We start from the raw sequence: 19,422 nt of genomic DNA, 5'->3' as shown, positions 1-19,422 counted from the left end.
CAGCAATTTCTCGTTGTTTGATTTTTAATTTATTGTATATAAGCCGTTTTACAATATTGTTCATGAACTTTAGAATATGTATGTAAATCGCAACACCAAGTGCATACCTACCAACATGTTTAAAACATTTATAATAATTTTGGGCTTAACAACTAGCATTCAGTTTCCACACTAAAAAACATTTATATTGATTACTAACATGCATTATCTTTTTGTGTGTACTTGAAAAGAGAAGTTTCCGAAGCGGCAAACTATTAGACAACAACGCCTTTTGAGGGCTTAGCACCCAAAATATCCGAAAGTTTTTGCTGATAGGAAGCCAGTAAATTGGCATCGGTAATGCCGGAGGCCTTGCATGATAGTTGTAAGGCATTAAGCAATTGCATTTCCGAAAACTGCATGCCACGCTCCAGCAATGCATTTAGTATATCCTGAGAATAAATAAACTTTACTAATTTGCTAGATATTTAGCTTATCTGCACTTACATCCGGTTGCATGCAAAGCAGCTCGTAAAATTGTTTTGCTTGATCTAGGGCAACCTCCCTCGATGCTGTAATGTTGCTCAGCGTTTGCTGCAAAGCAATGGAATTGCGACACATGCGCTGTACAGTAATCTGATCAATATGCTCCAAATAATTGGATGCCTGTATGAGGATGCGAGCGGCTAGATGCGCAAGTCCCTCAAATATGTACTAAAAATGAATACAATAGTTAGAAGCTGAAGTTTCATAAGTACGCAAAGTATTTACCCTTGTTTTCCTTGGATGTAAAGTGGCACTAAACGCCTCATCCATTTCTGATAGACGTTTTGTTAATACAAGCACCTGGCGATCCGGCTCTAAGATATCGTCTTTGGAACCTACATAGCTGTTGGTCCTAACGCTCGATTTGGATCGCAAATAATGAAAGCATTGTACGCGCACTTCTAGATGCAGCACCAACAAGCAAGTATTGGCCAGCTCATCAAACTCCAATGCCAGATTTGTCATCACTTTAATAGTTCCATCTTTGATGGCGACATTTGCTGCGCATTCTGCCGCTGCAGAGCTCAACCCGTTGACCATTGGTCGTCGCAACTCGTTGGCAAACTCGGACACACGGCATGAGAACCATTCCATGCTCTCCTGCAGTATGGCCAACTCCTTAAGCACGCTTATGTCTGCTAGTATTTCCTGCTGAGTAATGCCGCCCTCTCCCAAATTGCTTGTCAACATTTCCGCTTCGCGTATATTACGCTGTTGAACTTGTAGCGGACTTTCTTCCTCGGAAGGCTCAAAGTTACTGCGTTGCAGCTTACGCGTATGCCTTGCACGCTGACTTGAGGTCTTTAGATCCGTCCAATTAGGCAGAGATCTGGATGAAAAACAGCTGTTTAGAATCAGATAAATTATGACAGAATTAATTACTTTAAGAAACGACTAATATCCTCATCCTTAAGCCATGCCACACTATAGATACGCTTGTCCTCTGAATCCGGCTGAACAATACCTCTGTAGGCCGCTTGACAAATCTCACGATAAGCTTTCAGCAACGCACAAACCATTTTAAGCAACTCCTCAGAGTAGCATGGTAAATCTTCTATAAGATTCTTTGTCTCCACCAAGCGGCGCTCGACCATGACAGTAGATTGTAGCAACGGTCGACTCAAGTTCAATGCCTTCATTTCTTCAGGTGTTATAATAGTGCGCCAGGCATCTTGATTTTTAGACAATGACTCTATGGTTAGTTGCAGGTTTCGATTGTGACCCTTGGATAAGAATGAATCCTTTATATAGTTGTCCACAAAGTCGTGCAGACTGCAGGGTTGACTATAAATATAAAACGAAAATAATAGTTTTGCTTGTATCTACGAATAGTCGATTGTAAGTAGACCTACCCGGACTTGCATTTCATGAAATTTTCAATTTCCTGTATATAGCCCATCAACGGCAAGTACACCTTGGTAATAACATTTTGATCAGGCTTGCATATTAACAACTTTTCACGCTGCTTCTTCTCATGAGGTAACAGGCCACCAATGGACCCTTTACCACTGCCCAGCAAATTGCTTGCTAAATTGTCATCTATTGAGCCATCCGATGCGTTTCGACGATGTTCTTTAAAGGGCTCATGTGTGCTGTTGTTTTTGCTGCTACCACTGACAATATGTGAGGATTTGTCAAACTTAAACATTGCCCTTTTGGTGCTGTTGAGCGCAAAATATAAAAATTATTCAAATATAGCACATAGTTAGGGACGACTTTACTCACCTTGGAACTTTACGTCTAAGAAAATATGAATTGATATTGCTGGTGGGTTCGGAAAAGCCCGTTTGTCCACACTCATCCGCTGAGGCATTTTGTATATCCAAATAGTCAGTGAGTAACAGTTGTAGCTAAAAGATAAAGATTTGTTTATATACATATATATTAATATGCTTATCAAATAAAATTTTTGCTTACCACAGACTGCGCTTGCGACCAAAAGTCCGTTAAATCGTAAGGCTGTGGTCCCACAACGGAATATTTTTGTCCCACTGCTAAATAGTTCTTGAGCAGCAGCGCATGAGTTTTCGCAATAGCTTTGAACTGCTTAAATATGATCTCCAAAAGTGTTAACAACGGATTGCTGTCAGCGCTTTGCTGCGTCTCAGTAGACGCCAATTGTTGCGTTGTCTGTCGCACCACGTTCAGTAATTCCGTTTGAATTTGGACACGCAACATTTCCAAGGAATCAGGCACCTTATGCAACATCCCAAAGCATTCCACAATAATAGCAATAAAGTAGTTCATGCTTAGTTCAGGATCAATGAGATCTGCATCCTCAATAATTTCCGCTTTTTCCAAATCAAAGCCTTGCGCCATTTCGCTTAAAGCCTTCCGCACCCGTGCATTAGCTTCAATGCGATCCGTAGAACGTCTGGCGGCAATCCCACGCGTAAAGCTTGAATTCAGCCTGCTGGAGTTGCTACGTTGAAACGCTTCGTTCGCAGAGTACTTATACACCTGCGTAACAAGTTCCTCATGTAACCGTTGATACAACTGCTGCCGCCGCGATTGTAAGTCCGTACGCAAATCCGCCAAGCCCTCCACATCTGCCAAGCGACCGTTTAGTGTGCTCAGGGCATCCGTTAGCGCTTTGCTGGCATGCAAATATTGTCGCTTGGCCGTGTAGCTGACTACACGCTGAGGCACTTTACGTAGTTCCTGACTGTCAACATAAATTGCTAGTTAAGTCTTATGTCCACTTTGGTATATGGTTTACTCACATCTGCTCCAGCATTTCCAGCACGTATTTATGCTGTACAGCATCCGTCCACATCTTCTTGAGCTCATCGCGACGACACTGCAGCAGTCGTTTGCATGCGCCTAGATTCTCTTTTACAGCGTGTATACGCTCTCGGCTAGCGGTGACCTCGGTGGACACCTGGCTGAACAATGGCAGTACTATGGTTAATTGCTGGTCATGGCGTGACACCAGCTCGTTTAAACGCTGATCTGAGCGCTTGTATTCCTGTTCAATTTTCTGTTTTTCCTTTTGCCGCTCCTCGGTCGTCTCGCTGAAGCCAAGCGACTTGATAACATTCACGAGAAAGCCACAACCTGCCGACTACAAAGAAAGCAAAGCAAATACCGAACACGCCCAGCATAATCATAAAAAACTTTTCTTTCTCAAGCCATTATCAATTAATAAATGAGGGCGTCAAACAGCAACAAAAATACATGCGACCAACATCTGCGATGTCGTCATTAGCTAAATCACTGTGCAACCTTAATAGACGAATTTTCTTGAACTTGATTTTATTGTGCACAGTTGGTAATATAACAGAACATCTTGAGTTTTGGATTACTTTTTATATCTTGAATAATGTACCTCATCTTTTCCATATTTAACGCCTCTCGGTGGCTTTGTTGGCGGCGGCGCGTCCATATAAATACTTTTAAGCTTAAAGTTGTTCAGAAATTTCTGCTTTACTATAAATTAACAAAAAAGAATTACTTGGTAACTTTTGTTTTTGTTGTAAACACAGTCCGATAAGAGCTATCGGAGTTCGAGCTCGATAAATTGCATCATGACTCAATAAGTGGTTCATCGCAACAATTTTATCGAACTACTATCGCGCTCGAATGCATTGGACATAAAGTTACGATATTGCGCAATAATTTAAAATATAAGCAAATTAAGCTACAAAAATCAAAACTAAACATGTGTGTTTTCAAATTTAAACTTTTATTGTGTAACGATTGCGCTAATAGTAAGTGCATGAATTATATGGAAATTTGGCATTTGAAGCATTAGCCTCACACTACACAAAATTAAGCCAATAGTATAACCACATTGATAATAATACATTAAAAAAGCTGTTAAAGCTTGCCTACAATCAACATTCTTGGTTAGCATTGCTTTATTTGTTTGATTAAACACATTGCGTATATTGTGTGCTTCGTTTAAAAATACTTTTAATAAGCAGCTTAATGCTGTGGTGCTTTGAACTTACATTACGTAAACTTTGTATATATTAATATTAGTTTTCAACAATATTTTCTAAATTTATTTTATAGAAAATATATTGAAAGGGAGATACAATTGCTTAGGTACAGATTTGCTAATCGGAGGTATTACATAGATGATTGCTTGTACATTTAATGCATACATTTGACGCACTTTGGCGTTAAGTTCACAGAATAGGAAATCGAGATATGACGCTTTGCTTGTGTTTTCACAGGTGGGTTGTTTGTTGGGATTACCATAATACTAATTTTATAAACACGATGACTGAACAATATTTATAATATTTTTTTCATTATGTTTTGCTCTAAATTGTTTTTTAAAACGGCAGCTATTTAAAAGTTGGCATAAAACATTCATTGCTCATTTGGCATTACGACTCTGAATGATTGTTTGGCCTCTAGTTTCAGAAAGTATAGCATTTGCGTTTAATGGCGCAGATCTACCGATGCTAAGATAATTAATTTAAATATGCATAAGGTATAACTTAGTTGTTTTTTTTTTTAAACGCTGTGTTTGCTGCAGCTTCTGTTGAAGTTGTGTGTAGTCGTCTACTCCTTTTTGGGAGACTCACTGTTCATAATGCTGAGACGCCGTATATTGGGCTTATCATAATCCTCCATGGAAATGCCACGCGATAAACGACGCTCAAAAGATCCCGAGCTGGCTGTCGAAAAAGAGCGACCGCGATCAACGCCTGGCATGACAACCGAGGTGAGCAGTCCCTGACCCTTGCAGAACAATAATATGGATTGAGCAACCTTTGATGGCTGTATGAAAGTGTGAAATATTAAAACATATACCGATGAGCCGTAAATAATTTACTTACAGCATCAGCCAATACGTCGCCAGCACGTTCAATCTTCAACATTGTCACACGTTCCTTCTCCACATCACGATGCAACTTCTCCACCATCGAGGCGTAAGGACTGAGCATCCCAGTTATCAAGATCACATCCACCTTACAACCCTTGAGCGTTAGATCCTTGCGACTGTAAATAGTTTGCATTATTCACAAAAATTATTTGTCTACTTAAGGCATATCCTACTTCATGAACGCCTTAACATAGAGACCCACATTCTTGCTATTAAGGGAGCGATGCAAGCGTTTCTGATACTCAGATACAATCTTGTCCTTATCTGGATTTTCGCCAACGATTTGCTATGTTTATATTATAGGTGCAGCGTAGATAAAAGAAATAATTAATTAACGCATATACTAACTAACTAAGTTACAACATTTAACCGTGCAAAATCTCTAATGCATGCCAAACAAATAATAAACTATTTAAACACATTAAATGTTGAAAATGTTGAAAATTTTTATAGATTTGTTTTGGCCAATTGCTTGCTTGTATGTCTACCAGAACTACGTACCGAGCGCTAAAAGAAAAAAATTATACAAATAAGTTAAGCATATGTATAAACATGCTCTAGAGCAGCGCTAAGACTATTTTTGAGAAATTTAGAGAATATACAGGAGAGTTGAATGGGGGTTTGTTTATGACATGTTGAAAATCTTTACCTCCATAACCTTTCAGTGCAGGCGAATTGTGCCCAATTAATTATTAATTAAAACATAAAATAGACGGAAAATAAAGTACACAAGTAAATACAACAATACACTGATAACATAGAGGCGCCTCCACTGTAAACGTAATTTCCATTACTTACATGTCCGAATTTGTGATACATTAGGAAGCTCTCGGCCGACTGGGCCACCTCATCACTTTTCCAGCTAATGAACTGCAAATGCCAAAGAGCAATATACACACGGATTAATTACCCACACACACACAGAGCTACACACACATACTTTACTCTTAAAGGATTGCAACACACTGGCAGCACTGCCCGTGGCATTGATGAGAATGAGGCCAAGCACACGACTGGGATGAGCCAGGCCAAAACGTGCCAGCACATTAGCACCAGCGCCCTCTCCTAAGCCAATTACATACTTCACATGCAGATAGTCCAGCACAGTAACCAAGTCCTCGCCCAACGACTGCAACGATGGGAACGGAAAATTATCGGCCAGTGCATCGGCATTATCCGCATGACCGGGAACATCGATATGTATGAAACAGGAGCGTTCCTTTATTTCCGTCATGCATGGGCTGCTCACAAATTCCTGAAATGAATTATCTGCCAACGTGGCGAATGTGCAACGCATTAGAGACTTATAATTGTTAATGTCATTTTGCGTGTGTACTAACGATTACAGCCCAAATCATGTACAGTAATAAATACAGCGCGCTTCTCCTGCTGCGATAGATCGCCCTGTAAATAATTTTATTGTAATATAAATTTGTTAAGCATATTATTGCTTTGGCTTACCTGCACAATGACAGTCAGATCTCCACATTTTTCCGTGCTTATGTTGTATTTCTGTAAAGCATTTAGCTGAATTAAAAACTAATTGCATTGTAAGCGCGTTGAAAGTCACTCAAAAAGCAAAGCATAAACTTTTGTAAAGCATACAAAGAAAACTCATTTTACGTTGCATTTAAGCAAACTCAAGCGTGAAAAACTCAAGCGTGAAAAACTCAAGCGTGAAAAATGACTAAGCATGAAATGACCAAAAAAAAAAAAGAAGCTGCGCTTCAATAATTTCTTTTTAAACCAATTATTTTTGAGCTTATGGTGCGCACTAAAGTAGGCTATAAAAAATATGCGGCAATGAATTAATTAAATTGCATTTTCATATCTAGTAATTAGCTATATTAACTTGTAAAAACATACTTTATACTTATACAGCTAACTGCAAAAGCTTTTAGTGAAATTGAAGGAAACTATAAAAGTGTTAACAGACCAACAGATATGCGCTCTTTTCTAGGGTCTCAATTTATATTTAGGCAGTGAATTTTTTCCTACGATAAGGAGCTTAACGGAACAGCTAAAATAGCTGGATAAGCCGCTGTGTATTATGTAAATGTGTTAGTGGCAACAACTTTTAATGGCATGTACGGTCGGCAGCAACAGAGCTCAATAAAAGAAAAAATAGCAAGAAAAATTTGCGATTTCATATTACAAACATAAATAAATCATGCTGGCGTTAACTTGCGGTCTTTCGCAACAAATTTGCATAACAGCCACAGAGCAATAAAATACATTCACAGCAGACTCAGAAACTGGCTTAATGCAGCTGGCATGCACAATGTGGCCTACAGGGCATATAATGCCCCCAACAGCGTGTGGGCGGTTGGTTGACTGTGTGACCAAGCGCACTGTAAACAAGCAAAAAAAAAGTAAACAATAATGTAAACAAGAGCGCTGCAGTGCTGGCGTTGACAATGACAATAGCTCTCGGCTTGACATTGAATTGCTGAACCCAATAGTGTCAATTTCTAAATTATAGTTAACTATTGAGTTTAATTGAGCATATACTAAGAAAGTTTAGTGTAAAATTGACGTAGTTAAAATTTAAATCTAGTCTACGTCTACTTATTAAAAGAATCACGAAAGTTACAATATTTTTATTTAGGCCTTAACCTGTGGCAAATGCATATAAGTTATTTCATGAAATTATTGAACGCCTATCAAGATTAATTCATTTAGCTTAGCTGACATTTAAGCAAATATTTTAAAATTTTTATAACTCAATTAGTCAAGGTGCTCATTGCGTAGTTAATTTTCTCTATAAAACGCCTTGTCGCCAAACGAAATAAATTAAATACAAAATGAAGCTCTTACGTGAAACTCTGCTGGTTGGCTTGCTGCTTGGAACACTTTTGGCCAACGGCTTAGCAATGCCTAACCAACCGTTACTAAATCAAATTGCTCCTATGTTATTGGAGGATTAATACAAAATGTTTTCAATTTGCAAATAAAATACATCAGTCCATAAAAACAATTTGTGTTTAATTGAGCGAGTAATAAGAAAGTGTAAAAATGAAGTGGATAAAATTTAAATATAATCTAATCGGCGCTTAATGCCTATTAAGATTAATTCATTCGCTTTGTAACTGAATTAGTTGAAGTGAATGCAACGTAGTTTATTTTCTCTATAATACGCCTTGTCACCAAACTAAATAAATTACATACAATATGAAGCTATTAACTGAAATTCTGCTTGTTGGTTTGCTGCTGGGAGCACTTTTGGTCAACAGCTTACCATTGCCTGGTGCCTATGCATCATTAATATGGCAAATGGCTCCTGTAGCATTGTCGGATTAATACAAAATGTTTTCAATTTGCACATAAAAAACCATCAGTCTGATGCATTGAATAGCAAGTGATTTACTTTAGTTGAAAAGTAGTTAGGGGTGTTAACGAGCAACTGGTGTTATAAGCTTTTAATATGTATGTGTTATAAAGGCTGCATTAATGAACCGCCTGCCAGGCAAAAAGAAAGTTTTAAAAGCTGTCAGACAAGGCGTTAACAAACATAAAACGCCTCAGTGGTGCTAATGGTCATAAAAAAGCAAACGCTTTTATATAATGAAATTGCCAATAAATTGCACGCCAGCTGATGAACGAGCACCTGTCGCTTGGCACGCTGACTGCACTTTACGAGCTGCCAATGCTTAAAACCCCCCTAGCTCCCAGTTCTAACTCGAGAGAAAGTCTATTATGGCAGCTGCTGTCATTCAGCTCGATGTATGCGATGATTGATGTTGCGGTTGTCAAAAAGCAAAAACCACACACACACACACATACACATGTCGTATACGCAATAAAAACTTTGGTTCTAGCTGAACTTCTATCAGGTGTTTCGTTATTTCTGCTTGCATTTTATATTGTTTGTGGCTTTGCTTTGCTTTGCTGTCAGCGCTTTTACAAATAGCAATTGCTGATGTTGTCATCGTTGTTGTTGTTGATTTTTGCCTTGCAGCTCATAGTACAAGTACTTATTGCATGCTCTCGACTGTAATCAATTAAAAGGGAACAAAACAATAAACCCACTTGGTTCAATGGATTGATTTATATTGCTTTTGTTTCAATGCATTAGTTGGGCATGCCTGCCTAACGTTGCTGCAGGGCGCGCATTTTAATTGACATTGCAATGGGTCAATGTTTTTGAATTGTTTGTACTTCAATTGATTGAGCTGTCTCTTCTGCGCACTGCATGTGTCTCTGACAAAGATTTGCGTAATTGACATTTGGTTCATTAAATACTAAAACGCTTTGCTAATTGCTGCACGCCACGACGGTTGACGTGTAAAGCTTTGAAAACTCCAATTAATATGAAAAATCGTTTGGCCAAGCACATGTCAGTGTGAAATTCAGGCAAATTGTCAACTAATGCAAGAGCAAGAGCAGGGGCAAGCTAAGCTGGCTGCTATTCGATTACGACATTCAAACGTTGCCCGAGGTCAAAGGGCATATGTAAAAGTACCACATGAGCTGTTGCTTTAGTTACACTCGGTAAGCGCTGCCATCATCAGGGTAGAGCAGAAAAAAGTGTTTTAGGCAGAGCAGCAGTTGAGGTAGCAGCGCCATCAACGAGGTCAATGAGTTGACACGTACACAATACCAAAACACACATATGCTATACACAAATGAAGCTGCAACTTGGGGCTTTACTATGCATATGGGTATGTGCTTGTTTGCCTTGCATTCGGGCAACGTTTAGTTGACACATTCATACGATGCTATATATGATACTACAGCTGTTGTTGACTGCTGGCCAACAAAATGCATAAAAACATAAAATAGTCATTGGACTCACATAGTTATTTGTAGCTGTATAAACTTTGGTAAGCGAGTGCTTAGCAAATATTGTAGATCAAATGTTTGTTCATGTTATGCAGCATAATTGAAATTACCCAAAAATAAGTACGTATACGCAGCGTGTACGTAACTTTAATTTTTGGTCTTAAGACATTGACACATAGCTTTAGCTCAAAGCTAAGCTTAAGCTGCTTTCAAGTGCTTGGAGAAGCGCTGACAACGCAGCCAAGCACTTAAATGCCAAAAGTTTGTTTAACAAAGTGCTTGCTGCTGCGTCGAATAGCAAAACTACAGCTAGGCAAGCTTAATATCAGTCGCTGAATCGACAAGGATTTGTGCTTGTTACATTTGTTGCATCTGTAATGCGACATGCACACTGGGCTGGTTTATTAATAGCGAACCACTCGTCTGCAACAGAATGTTGCTTGGCTTATTTATGCTTGACTCAAAGCTTGTCCAGTTCATGCGTATAGCAAATGTATTCAAGTGTAAATGGATTTTCTGTTCATAACCGCACTTAGGCACACACAAACACACACACACAAGCACATAAATTTGGGAATTGTTGATATCCCACAGCGCAATTTTCACAAGCCCACAAAACGAAATGGTGAACCATTCGACCTTTTGCATTAGTCTTACAGCAACGTGTGTAAACACACACATACACACCCACACATATACATATACATTTCTATATGCTTATTTGCTGTCATGTGTCGTTCAGTCACCTCCATCTAACTAGAAACGGATGTGTCTCTGTTTGCTCATCAAATTGATGTTTCATTTTCGATATGATACTAAAAATTCCAACAAATTTTTAACCACATATGCAAATTTAATTAACAATGCATATATGCATGTTATGCATGTTAAAAAAGCTTTAGCAATTATTTGTACATTTTATATGCGCATAACAGATGCGTTTCAGCTTTTAAACATTAACCACTCAAACCCCACTGGCTACGCCTATGGCTCACATTAATTTTTATGCGCGCTTGCACGTTATTGAACAGTCATTGCCTGCCCATTAAAATTAATGAATATTTAACTAGCTGACAATACACAACAATTAAAAATAGTCTGCGGTTAATGGACAAGCACATGCATTTTCAATAAAAACAATATTAGCACAGCAAACAAGTTACCATGAATAGTAAATTTTATGGTAAAGTAATTAGGAGCATAAATGGTAATTAAAAAATGAAAATTATTATAAATACATTGCTTTAATATTTTATATTATATGCTTACAACTTTAAGCTTCATTTAAAAGTTTGCTGCAGCTATAAATTTGCTCGAGTTCAACAATTTAAAAGCACATAGCTAATTTTCTTAACAGTATAATCAAGTTTACTTACAGCTTGATTTTTAATTATGCAAGGCGTATGCAAAGTGCAAACTTCCAGTGCATAAAACTTATAGTTGCGTTAATACAACCAATTAGAAACGTAAGCATTGCGCTTAATCGAAATAAACTGAATTTTAATTTGTGTGCACAACTCGACAGCAAGAAACACAATTAAGAGAAAATAAAACTCACAATCGAAAGTTGGTATAAGTGATTTTTTAATAGGAAAACAAATCAGACAGACTGTAAAAGGAACCAATTAAAGGTCATTTAAGTTTTGTTTACTTTGCCCCGTTTTTTCCTTGAAACTTTGACACTTTTGCAGAACTTAGGCGAGTGTCAAGCAAATGCTTAAAAGTGGGGCACACATATGTGTGTGTGTGTATGTCTATAATGCGACAGCGCTGGGGCCACGCTGCGTATGTATAATTTAAAGCTTGCAGTTGAATTGGCAAACACTAAACTTTATGCACCCCTACGCACGCAGCAAAAATGTAAGCAAACTTTTAAGCTCACATAACACAAGCGCGCAATGGCTGCTGCGAAGTAACTCTGCCAATTTGTTGTAATGAAAGTTTATTCAATGCATAAGGCCATAAACTTGCTCAGCTGATGCCCCAGACGAAACCAAAATGAAAGAAAGTAATAGCAATGTTGTAGAAGACATTAAGCTGCGCTACATGTTGCCTGCCAAGTCAACAAATTACAAGAAGAAATTGACAGAAAAATTGCCTAGATTTTAGATGCAATGTTTCTAAATGAAAATGGCCGCAAATTCTGCGTAAACTGAACCCCGTTGATAGCCTGCGGCGGTTGTGCAATACGTATATGCTTTATTTCATGTAGCGTATAAAATAACAAGCGTGGGAGTCCGTATTTTAGAAAAATAAAGTGTTGAAGCATAGCATGTGCAATGTTGAATTAAATTTTAAAACTTATGGGCTAGTTTCTATTGCAACTTCTCTAGAACAAAATATGACTGAAATCCTGCGCTTCCCATCAAATGCCAATTTTTCGAAGCAGCTTAAGTAAACACTAATGCAATCCAGCTAAAAATAGAGGAAACGGATACGTAATGTTGGCAAAAAAAAATAACAGCACGCAAAAAAGTGAGAGAATGTTATTTTTTTATCTGCTGCCAAGGCAAAGAAGTTGAGCAGTCAGCATATTTGCAGACCGGAACGCAATGCATAAGCTACAAATAATTGTACTTGGCTAAGCTAAAGAGAGAGTTCGTATTTACTTTAAGACCGAGCTAGCTTTTCACTCTAAGTGAATTCAATTAGAATGTAATATATGTTATATATTAAAATGTTAAGCAATTATAAAGCTTTGCATAAATTTAGCGCTGCTTATATCAATAATATAAATTTCAAACAATAATGTCACACACACATACTTCTTCCTTTTTATTTTTGCGCAGCGCATTCATTTGTTTTGGTCTGACCAGATGCCACAAATGGCACGTAAAACGGTAAACATATTAATGCTAATGGTTGGCCAGCCGTCTGTCTAACTGTTGCAATTAGAATAAGAGTAACAGTTATGCTTTGTTTGCGCCCACACGCACACGGTATGACAATTATGCAATTTTTATGACACATGTGCTATGCTCTCTAAGCTGGTAAGGTGACAGCAAGCAACAAATTCAAAAAGCAATATGCATATGTGTTTAGTATATGCACAGACATCAGAGGCAAGGTCACACGGCTCTTGAGGGCAAGCTTTGCATATAGTTTGTGGTATTGCAATTTGATATCAGGCATAACATAACTCTTGGTGCCAAGCCCAGCTTAGAGCTTGAGCCACATAAATGTTTAGTTATGTAGCTGGCTTTGTCACGTAACGGTTAAAATATGCCACAGCGACAGTTGAGAAATTGCATGCCAGCACACAAAGACAGCGACGATAAAATACAGCACACACATAATTAAACACACGCACACAAGCATCGCGGCTCAAAGATTGCGCATTTGGCAAGCTGCATTAACAAGCGCCTGCAAGTATGCAATGACTTAATTTCTGACACACAGAAACACACACACACACTTAGAGAGAGATGCATGCAAACTTACGCTAATCTTTTCAGGCGCACTTGACGAGGCGCGTTGATGCTGTGGTGTGGCCGGCTTGGACATGTTTAAAGCGCACAACGCAATTCGAGTCGAGAGTAATAACAGTAGAGCACGACACACAAACGTCTGATGCTTAAGGTGTATTAGGCGCTCAGCACACACAATTAGTTGACGGTTTCGAAAATTGTTATACACACAGACGTACACAGATGGGATGCTAAGCAGATAAGTTAACTGTACACCGCCAAGGTTGAACAACAACTGAACGGTAAGTCGGCATTTACAGCCAAGCAGCTGCCTTAACAGTCTGTTAAGCTTAACATTGCGGCACAGTGGTATTCATGCAACAATTTTGAACAACATACAACTAAAGAAATAATTAGCTTGCATAAACACAAAATAATGTTAATCTTAATATGCTTAGTTAAATACTAAAATTAAGTTTTAAAAACACAAATTATTCGCATAGCAGTTTGTTGCCCACAGTGGCAGCGGAAAACGACGAACCAGCTAGCAAAACAAAATGCCCAAAAGTGTTAAGATAATGCTGACTGCCATTGTTGCTGTGGTTCCTTATAACTGAGTGTGTGTGTGTGTATTTGTGCGTGTTTGAGTTATAATGGGTAAATGGCAGGATGTTGCGAGGCAAAAATAAAGAAGCTGTAAATTTTGTTATGCCAAGGCGGCAGCATGTTGCCGTAGGGCAGTTAGCTGTGCAGGTATGTTGAGTAAATATGAATACCAGCTGATGGCGCTTTCTAAAATTTAACTTGTTAATAACTGTAAGCTTTGCAGCAATATATAAACAAAACATGGTATAGCATATATTATAATGAAGCATTCGTAAATCTTCTATATTATCATTTTATATAATATTTTGTGCTGATTTTTTAGGGACGCAATTGATGCATTTACCATCTGGCAACGCTGCGCCGCCCACGCAACCCAAACTAAAAATGTGAAAGCGCATTGCAAATTTTTGTTGCCTGCTTCTGAGCGCTTCGCATTTTATGGCACCTACGCAGTAACATAGTCTCGCTGGCTTTGGCGTGGGTTTGTTTGTTTGTCACTGTGTGTGTGTGGGTGAGTTTTGTATATAAAAAATGCTCTTTGTTTTAGCATTCATTCTTTATGCATTGTTTTGCCGACTCTTTGCTGCTTCTATTATCTTAACTATTGTTGTTCTTCTTATTCTACTTTTGCTTAGCCGCAACCTTTTTTGTTTTGATGTGCTAATTTGTTAGTGCGCGCTCAAATCCTCATTGCTATTAACTTATGCGACCGAAAGCTAAACCCACTTACGTAAGGCTTATGCGCATTACCAACTTACTTGGCATAGGTCAAGCCGGCAAACTCCCAAATAAACTTTTTCCTGCGTGAAAACCACAACGGAATTCAAATGTGTCTGCATTAGTCTCGAAAACAAAAACTATTTGCATATGCATATCAAATTTATTAAACATAAAAAGCAGACCCAGTGCGGCGTGACTTTTAAACAATGCAGCGTACGGCGCTTTAGCTAACGAAATGTTTTTAATGATGATGCGACTGCGAATGCGAATGCTCCGCACGTTCAGCAATGTGCCAATGAGCAGGGGCCATAAGTCTGATGAGTTTGTATTTCTACCTCTCACTTACTCATACACACACTTAGGTCGCGGCATAATTTAAAGCTGCATAGCATAAAATAAAATATGTATGATGTAAGTATGTTTAATGCACTTTAATGAATTCTACTTAAGGTAGCGTAAGATAGCAAAGTCATAGATAAGCTTGATGTGCTTTGGGATGTGCTACCCAAGAGAGACGCAAGTTTAAAATATTAAACAATTTTCTTAAGTGGCGTCATAAAGATAAGCATGAAGCTGTTAAAGAGCTTAAGCGTACATTATCGATTAATGAAAGTAGCTAAATTCAACAAGCTTGAGTGTGAGATACCTTTGCTTATATCAACATTTATCTGCTCACTCACTTAGGCAAATTTGTTGTCTATTTATCTTTAGTCAATCAGCGCGCAATCAATCAAATTGCCATTTATAAGACTTAAATAAGTTGTTTACTCTATTCAATTGTTAGCTCACTGCTTCATTCAGCCTAGCTAACACCTCCTACCGTTTATATATGTAGATATATCTGTTTGAGTTTGCTGCTACTGTTGTTATTGTTGTTGTCACTTCCAAGTGGCTTACAGGCCTTAAAATGTGCTCTATGCCCACTGCCATTGTCATTGTTGTTGTCTGCCTCAGCAGTTCAGGGCTTAAGTAACGCGTCTTTTGTTTTGCTGCCTTTTGCCAGCACACACAGATATGCAGACGAGTATGCGTATGCAAATTTAACCAGCTTTGTTACTCGTATGTTTTACACCTGTGCATTGTTGTTGATGTTGTTGCATTTTGTCACATTTGTTGGTGTGGCAATGCGGATTTTATTTCGACTTTAAATTTTACAGCTTTCAATGGGAATTTCATACTTTTTCAATTAAAATGAAATTATCCGCTAGTTGGCTGCCATATTATACGCGGCGTATGCGCAATTATTGCTGTATGTTTATTTTGCAATTTATACATTTACATAGGCAATGTATGACAATTTCAGTGAAAAATACATGAGCTGCATATATTGCAGTAACTCAATTAAATCGATTTTAAGCAAACTATTTATTCAGTTTGTGTATTTTATTTAAAAGTGCCTGAGGCTTTAAGGTCAATAGCCAGTTTAATTATAAATAGCACGTGCGTTTGCACGCAAGCTTTTAAAACAATTCAATTGAATTAAATACTTATGGTGCTTATTATATTACAGCTACTCACTCGTAATATGAACAGCACAAGTTGTCAAACTTTAGGCATTCGCAATCAAAGTTATAACGACTTACGATTGTACTTGAAGATTGAAAAATGCTTGGCAACTTAATGCTTTTCTTAAATGTGTCGCTTTAGCAAATTCAAGTGCATGACTGCTGAAAGTAAAATAAGGAAACTCACAAATTCTTTAACCCACACGCACACATAGCAATGCGCGAAAGAAAAAAAAACAATTGAAGCCCAACAGGCAAACCAGTAGTACATTGGGAGAATTGCGTATCAAGCGTTCAAGCACACGATATACGCTCAACAAATGATAAAAGCAGCTCTGCTGGGGAATATCCCATTGCCATTGGCTGGCAATCAAGTTACGTAGCATTGAGTCTCCAGTGTCCCACTCTGGATCTCTTATACTACAAACGTCCGCAAATTCATTTGCACAATGTATTTATGTTGCACTTTATTAGCTTTTTATCGTTCTATTTATTTTGCTCGTTGTTTTCGCTATGTCTGCTGTCTATTTGTTTTGCTCCTCTGCCTCACATACAATTCAATTTTATTTTTGATAAGCCGTCGACGGCGAATATATAAAGAAATTTCTGATTAATGCAAATCACCAGATAGTTAAGCTAAGTTAGTTTTGATTATGTTGCTCTTGCCTGCTGATTAAAAAGCGCTAATAAAATTACGTATACGTTTTTAAATTTAATTTTAGACAATTATTATTAGTACATGGTTTAACAAATCTGTGAGATTTTTGGCATCAATTTCATTCAAGATGTCTATCAATGCGTGAAATTACAATTTTTTTTTTTTCAATTTGTTTAATTAATTGAAATAAATCTTTTTAATTAAAATTTCTTTGTATATGCATCTTACACACAATAGCTTAAATTCGAGAGATATTCCGAATTGCTTAATGAAAAGCTTAGCGACTTCTTACATTGTCTCTTCCTCTTTCACTTCTAATGGTTCAGCCCTGGTACATATACATATTTACATATACTTGAACTTATTTTGATGCTCAATTAAATTTCACTTAAATGAAAAAATAAATTGATTAGTCGCTCATTGGCAATGTGTCTCTGTATGTGAGCTTAACCCGCTTAATTAATGCTCTGTGTGTGTGTGTATACATTTGCTGTAACTGTTATTGCCTACTCTTATTACAATTGATGTCACTGCAAGTGCGTCTGACTCTGATAAAGAAGCATTTGAATTGCACAATAATGCGACCAATTTGGCAAGCTATTTACATTTACAAAGATTTATTTTTAGCTTGAGCGCATAATGCGTAATATGACTTTGTATACAAAGCAAGACAAGAGTTCATTATATGCTCGTTAGATGCACTTTGAGATCTTTGAACAGACAAAAGTAATTATATGCTAAATGTAGATATTTATAAAGCAATTGTTGCAAATAAAACCGAATTTTGTGGGTACTTAAATACTAAATTTGCTGCAGCTATGTTAATGTTTATCAACAAATATATTACGACCTTGATCTTGGTACATTTAATACGCTTCACTAATTTCTTGCTGCAACTTATAGCCGCATGCAGACCACAATCAAATAATATGCATTAACATGCATTATATCAGACTAATTAGAAAAGCCGCATATATAGACTCACACACATAAACAAACCAGGGTAGTGAGCCAAATGAAAGGCAAATGAGCACGCCTGAGTGTCTAAATACCAAATGCTTTACACCCACTGAAACTAATATCAATATGAAAGATATGGCACGAGTATTAAAGGCGCCTGTGTTTGGCATTACTTGCATTGTTTATTTTGTTTGGCAATAATTTATGTACCATAATCTCTGTGATATTTGCCATGCATTTAGATATCAATCGAATGGCAAATGACCATGCAAACAGTAATTAATTTCATATTCTATGCACAACAATAATAACAACAATTAAATAGCTTGTTAAGAGCAAACTAACTATAATATCTCACGCTTTTTTTTTTTGGTCTCTTCATGCCGTTTACCTCATAAATGGTATTCAAAACTCTCACCCGCTCCACCAAACTCTCCGCACGACGCGCAAAGGAAGCACGTTTCTCAGCGGCAAGGGAAGACATTACTTAATCTGCTTATGGGACTCAATGGAATTTAATTATTTACAATTTTCTTTTTAATATTTTTGTGGTGGTGGGGCTTTGCACAGCTGAAAAAAGAAAAATACCAAGGAATAAAAATAAATGTAGATACAACAGAAATAAAATTATGTTATCAATAGTATACCACATACCACAATATTTAAACATTGTTGTATTTATTTATGTGTTTCTATTAATATGTTAGATATTGTAAAGCCCGCGCCAAAACTATATTTTGGCTAGCGGAAGTAGACGCAGGTGCAACGAACGAAAGTGTTAAAAATTATTTCACGAAACAATTTCAAATTTGGGCACAACAGCAACTGCCAAGTTGACCAAAGAGGTCGGTCTTGAAAGCCAAATTGGCAAAGAAAATGCACAAACATTTCTAATTAAACGTTCAGAGGCGTACACAATTTTTCAAATGCAAGGCGCAATTTCAAAAAGAATAATATGCTACATTAATAATAAGCCTTTCAGAAATACTTACGAAATCACTTTGAACTACATACGGAATTTACTCGTATGTAAGTATATATTTATTCAATTCAGCTGATTAGCTTTGCAAGCACTGGTGAACTATAATTATCAATAACTGGCATTAAATATTTGCTAATACAGCAACGACTATTGAAAAACTCCGTTTTCGATCGCGTGTCCACAAACAGAGGTTGTGTTGAGAATTGCCGTCGCTGTAGAACTGATGATACAATACGATATTCCCGCATTTTGTAGACATGAAGGCATTGTCAGCCAAAAGAAGAGTACATAAAGAGAATTGCCCACTAAACGAAAGAGCGAAAATGCTTTAAATATAAGTCTATTTGGAATTTATTTTTAACAATGCGCTTATTGTGCTCTCTACAACGATTGTGCCCCGTGCCGATTGATTTATGGATTGAAAGACCAACTGCAAA

General features: G+C 37.5%; 2 protein-coding genes across 12 annotated transcripts; both read right to left on the bottom strand.

Moving 5' to 3' along the window:
* Positions 1–12: 12 nt before the first annotated feature.
* LOC108603511 (exocyst complex component 4) lies at positions 13–3,958 on the bottom strand. The gene is made up of 9 exons (XM_017992389.2): positions 3,854–3,958; positions 3,249–3,589; positions 2,443–3,190; positions 2,251–2,375; positions 1,878–2,186; positions 1,408–1,809; positions 751–1,354; positions 487–693; positions 13–431 (listed from the first exon to the last, which is right to left on the bottom strand). Exons 1-9 carry the CDS (start codon positions 3,908–3,910, stop codon positions 255–257), a joined length of 2,970 nt encoding a protein of 989 aa, XP_017847878.1. The 5' UTR covers positions 3,911–3,958; the 3' UTR covers positions 13–254.
* A 409-nt stretch (positions 3,959–4,367) lies between these two features.
* Positions 4,368–19,203, bottom strand: LOC108603512 (uncharacterized protein ZK1073.1). Of its 11 annotated transcripts, none has more exons than XM_017992394.1 (11): positions 18,996–19,203; positions 18,395–18,573; positions 6,827–6,877; positions 6,706–6,769; positions 6,306–6,634; positions 6,164–6,235; positions 6,015–6,023; positions 5,867–5,872; positions 5,539–5,651; positions 5,319–5,481; positions 4,368–5,259 (listed from the first exon to the last, which is right to left on the bottom strand). In XM_017992394.1, exons 2-11 carry the CDS (start codon positions 18,485–18,487, stop codon positions 5,041–5,043), a joined length of 1,119 nt encoding a protein of 372 aa, XP_017847883.1. In that variant the 5' UTR covers positions 18,488–18,573; positions 18,996–19,203; the 3' UTR covers positions 4,368–5,040. The 11 variants fall into 11 exon arrangements, with proteins under 11 accessions (XP_017847883.1, XP_017847885.1, XP_017847884.1 ...); XM_017992396.1 differs by having other exon boundaries at positions 18,422–18,573; XM_017992395.1 differs by lacking the exon at positions 5,867–5,872.
* Between the last annotated feature and the right edge of the window lie 219 nt (positions 19,204–19,422).

This window comes from Drosophila busckii, chromosome 3R (assembly GCF_011750605.1).
Source record: "Drosophila busckii strain San Diego stock center, stock number 13000-0081.31 chromosome 3R, ASM1175060v1, whole genome shotgun sequence".
Lineage (NCBI taxonomy): Eukaryota > Metazoa > Arthropoda > Insecta > Diptera > Drosophilidae > Drosophila > Drosophila busckii.
The sequence above is the reverse complement of the archived record's forward strand: the minus strand, read 5'-3'. Positions and strand labels throughout refer to the sequence as shown.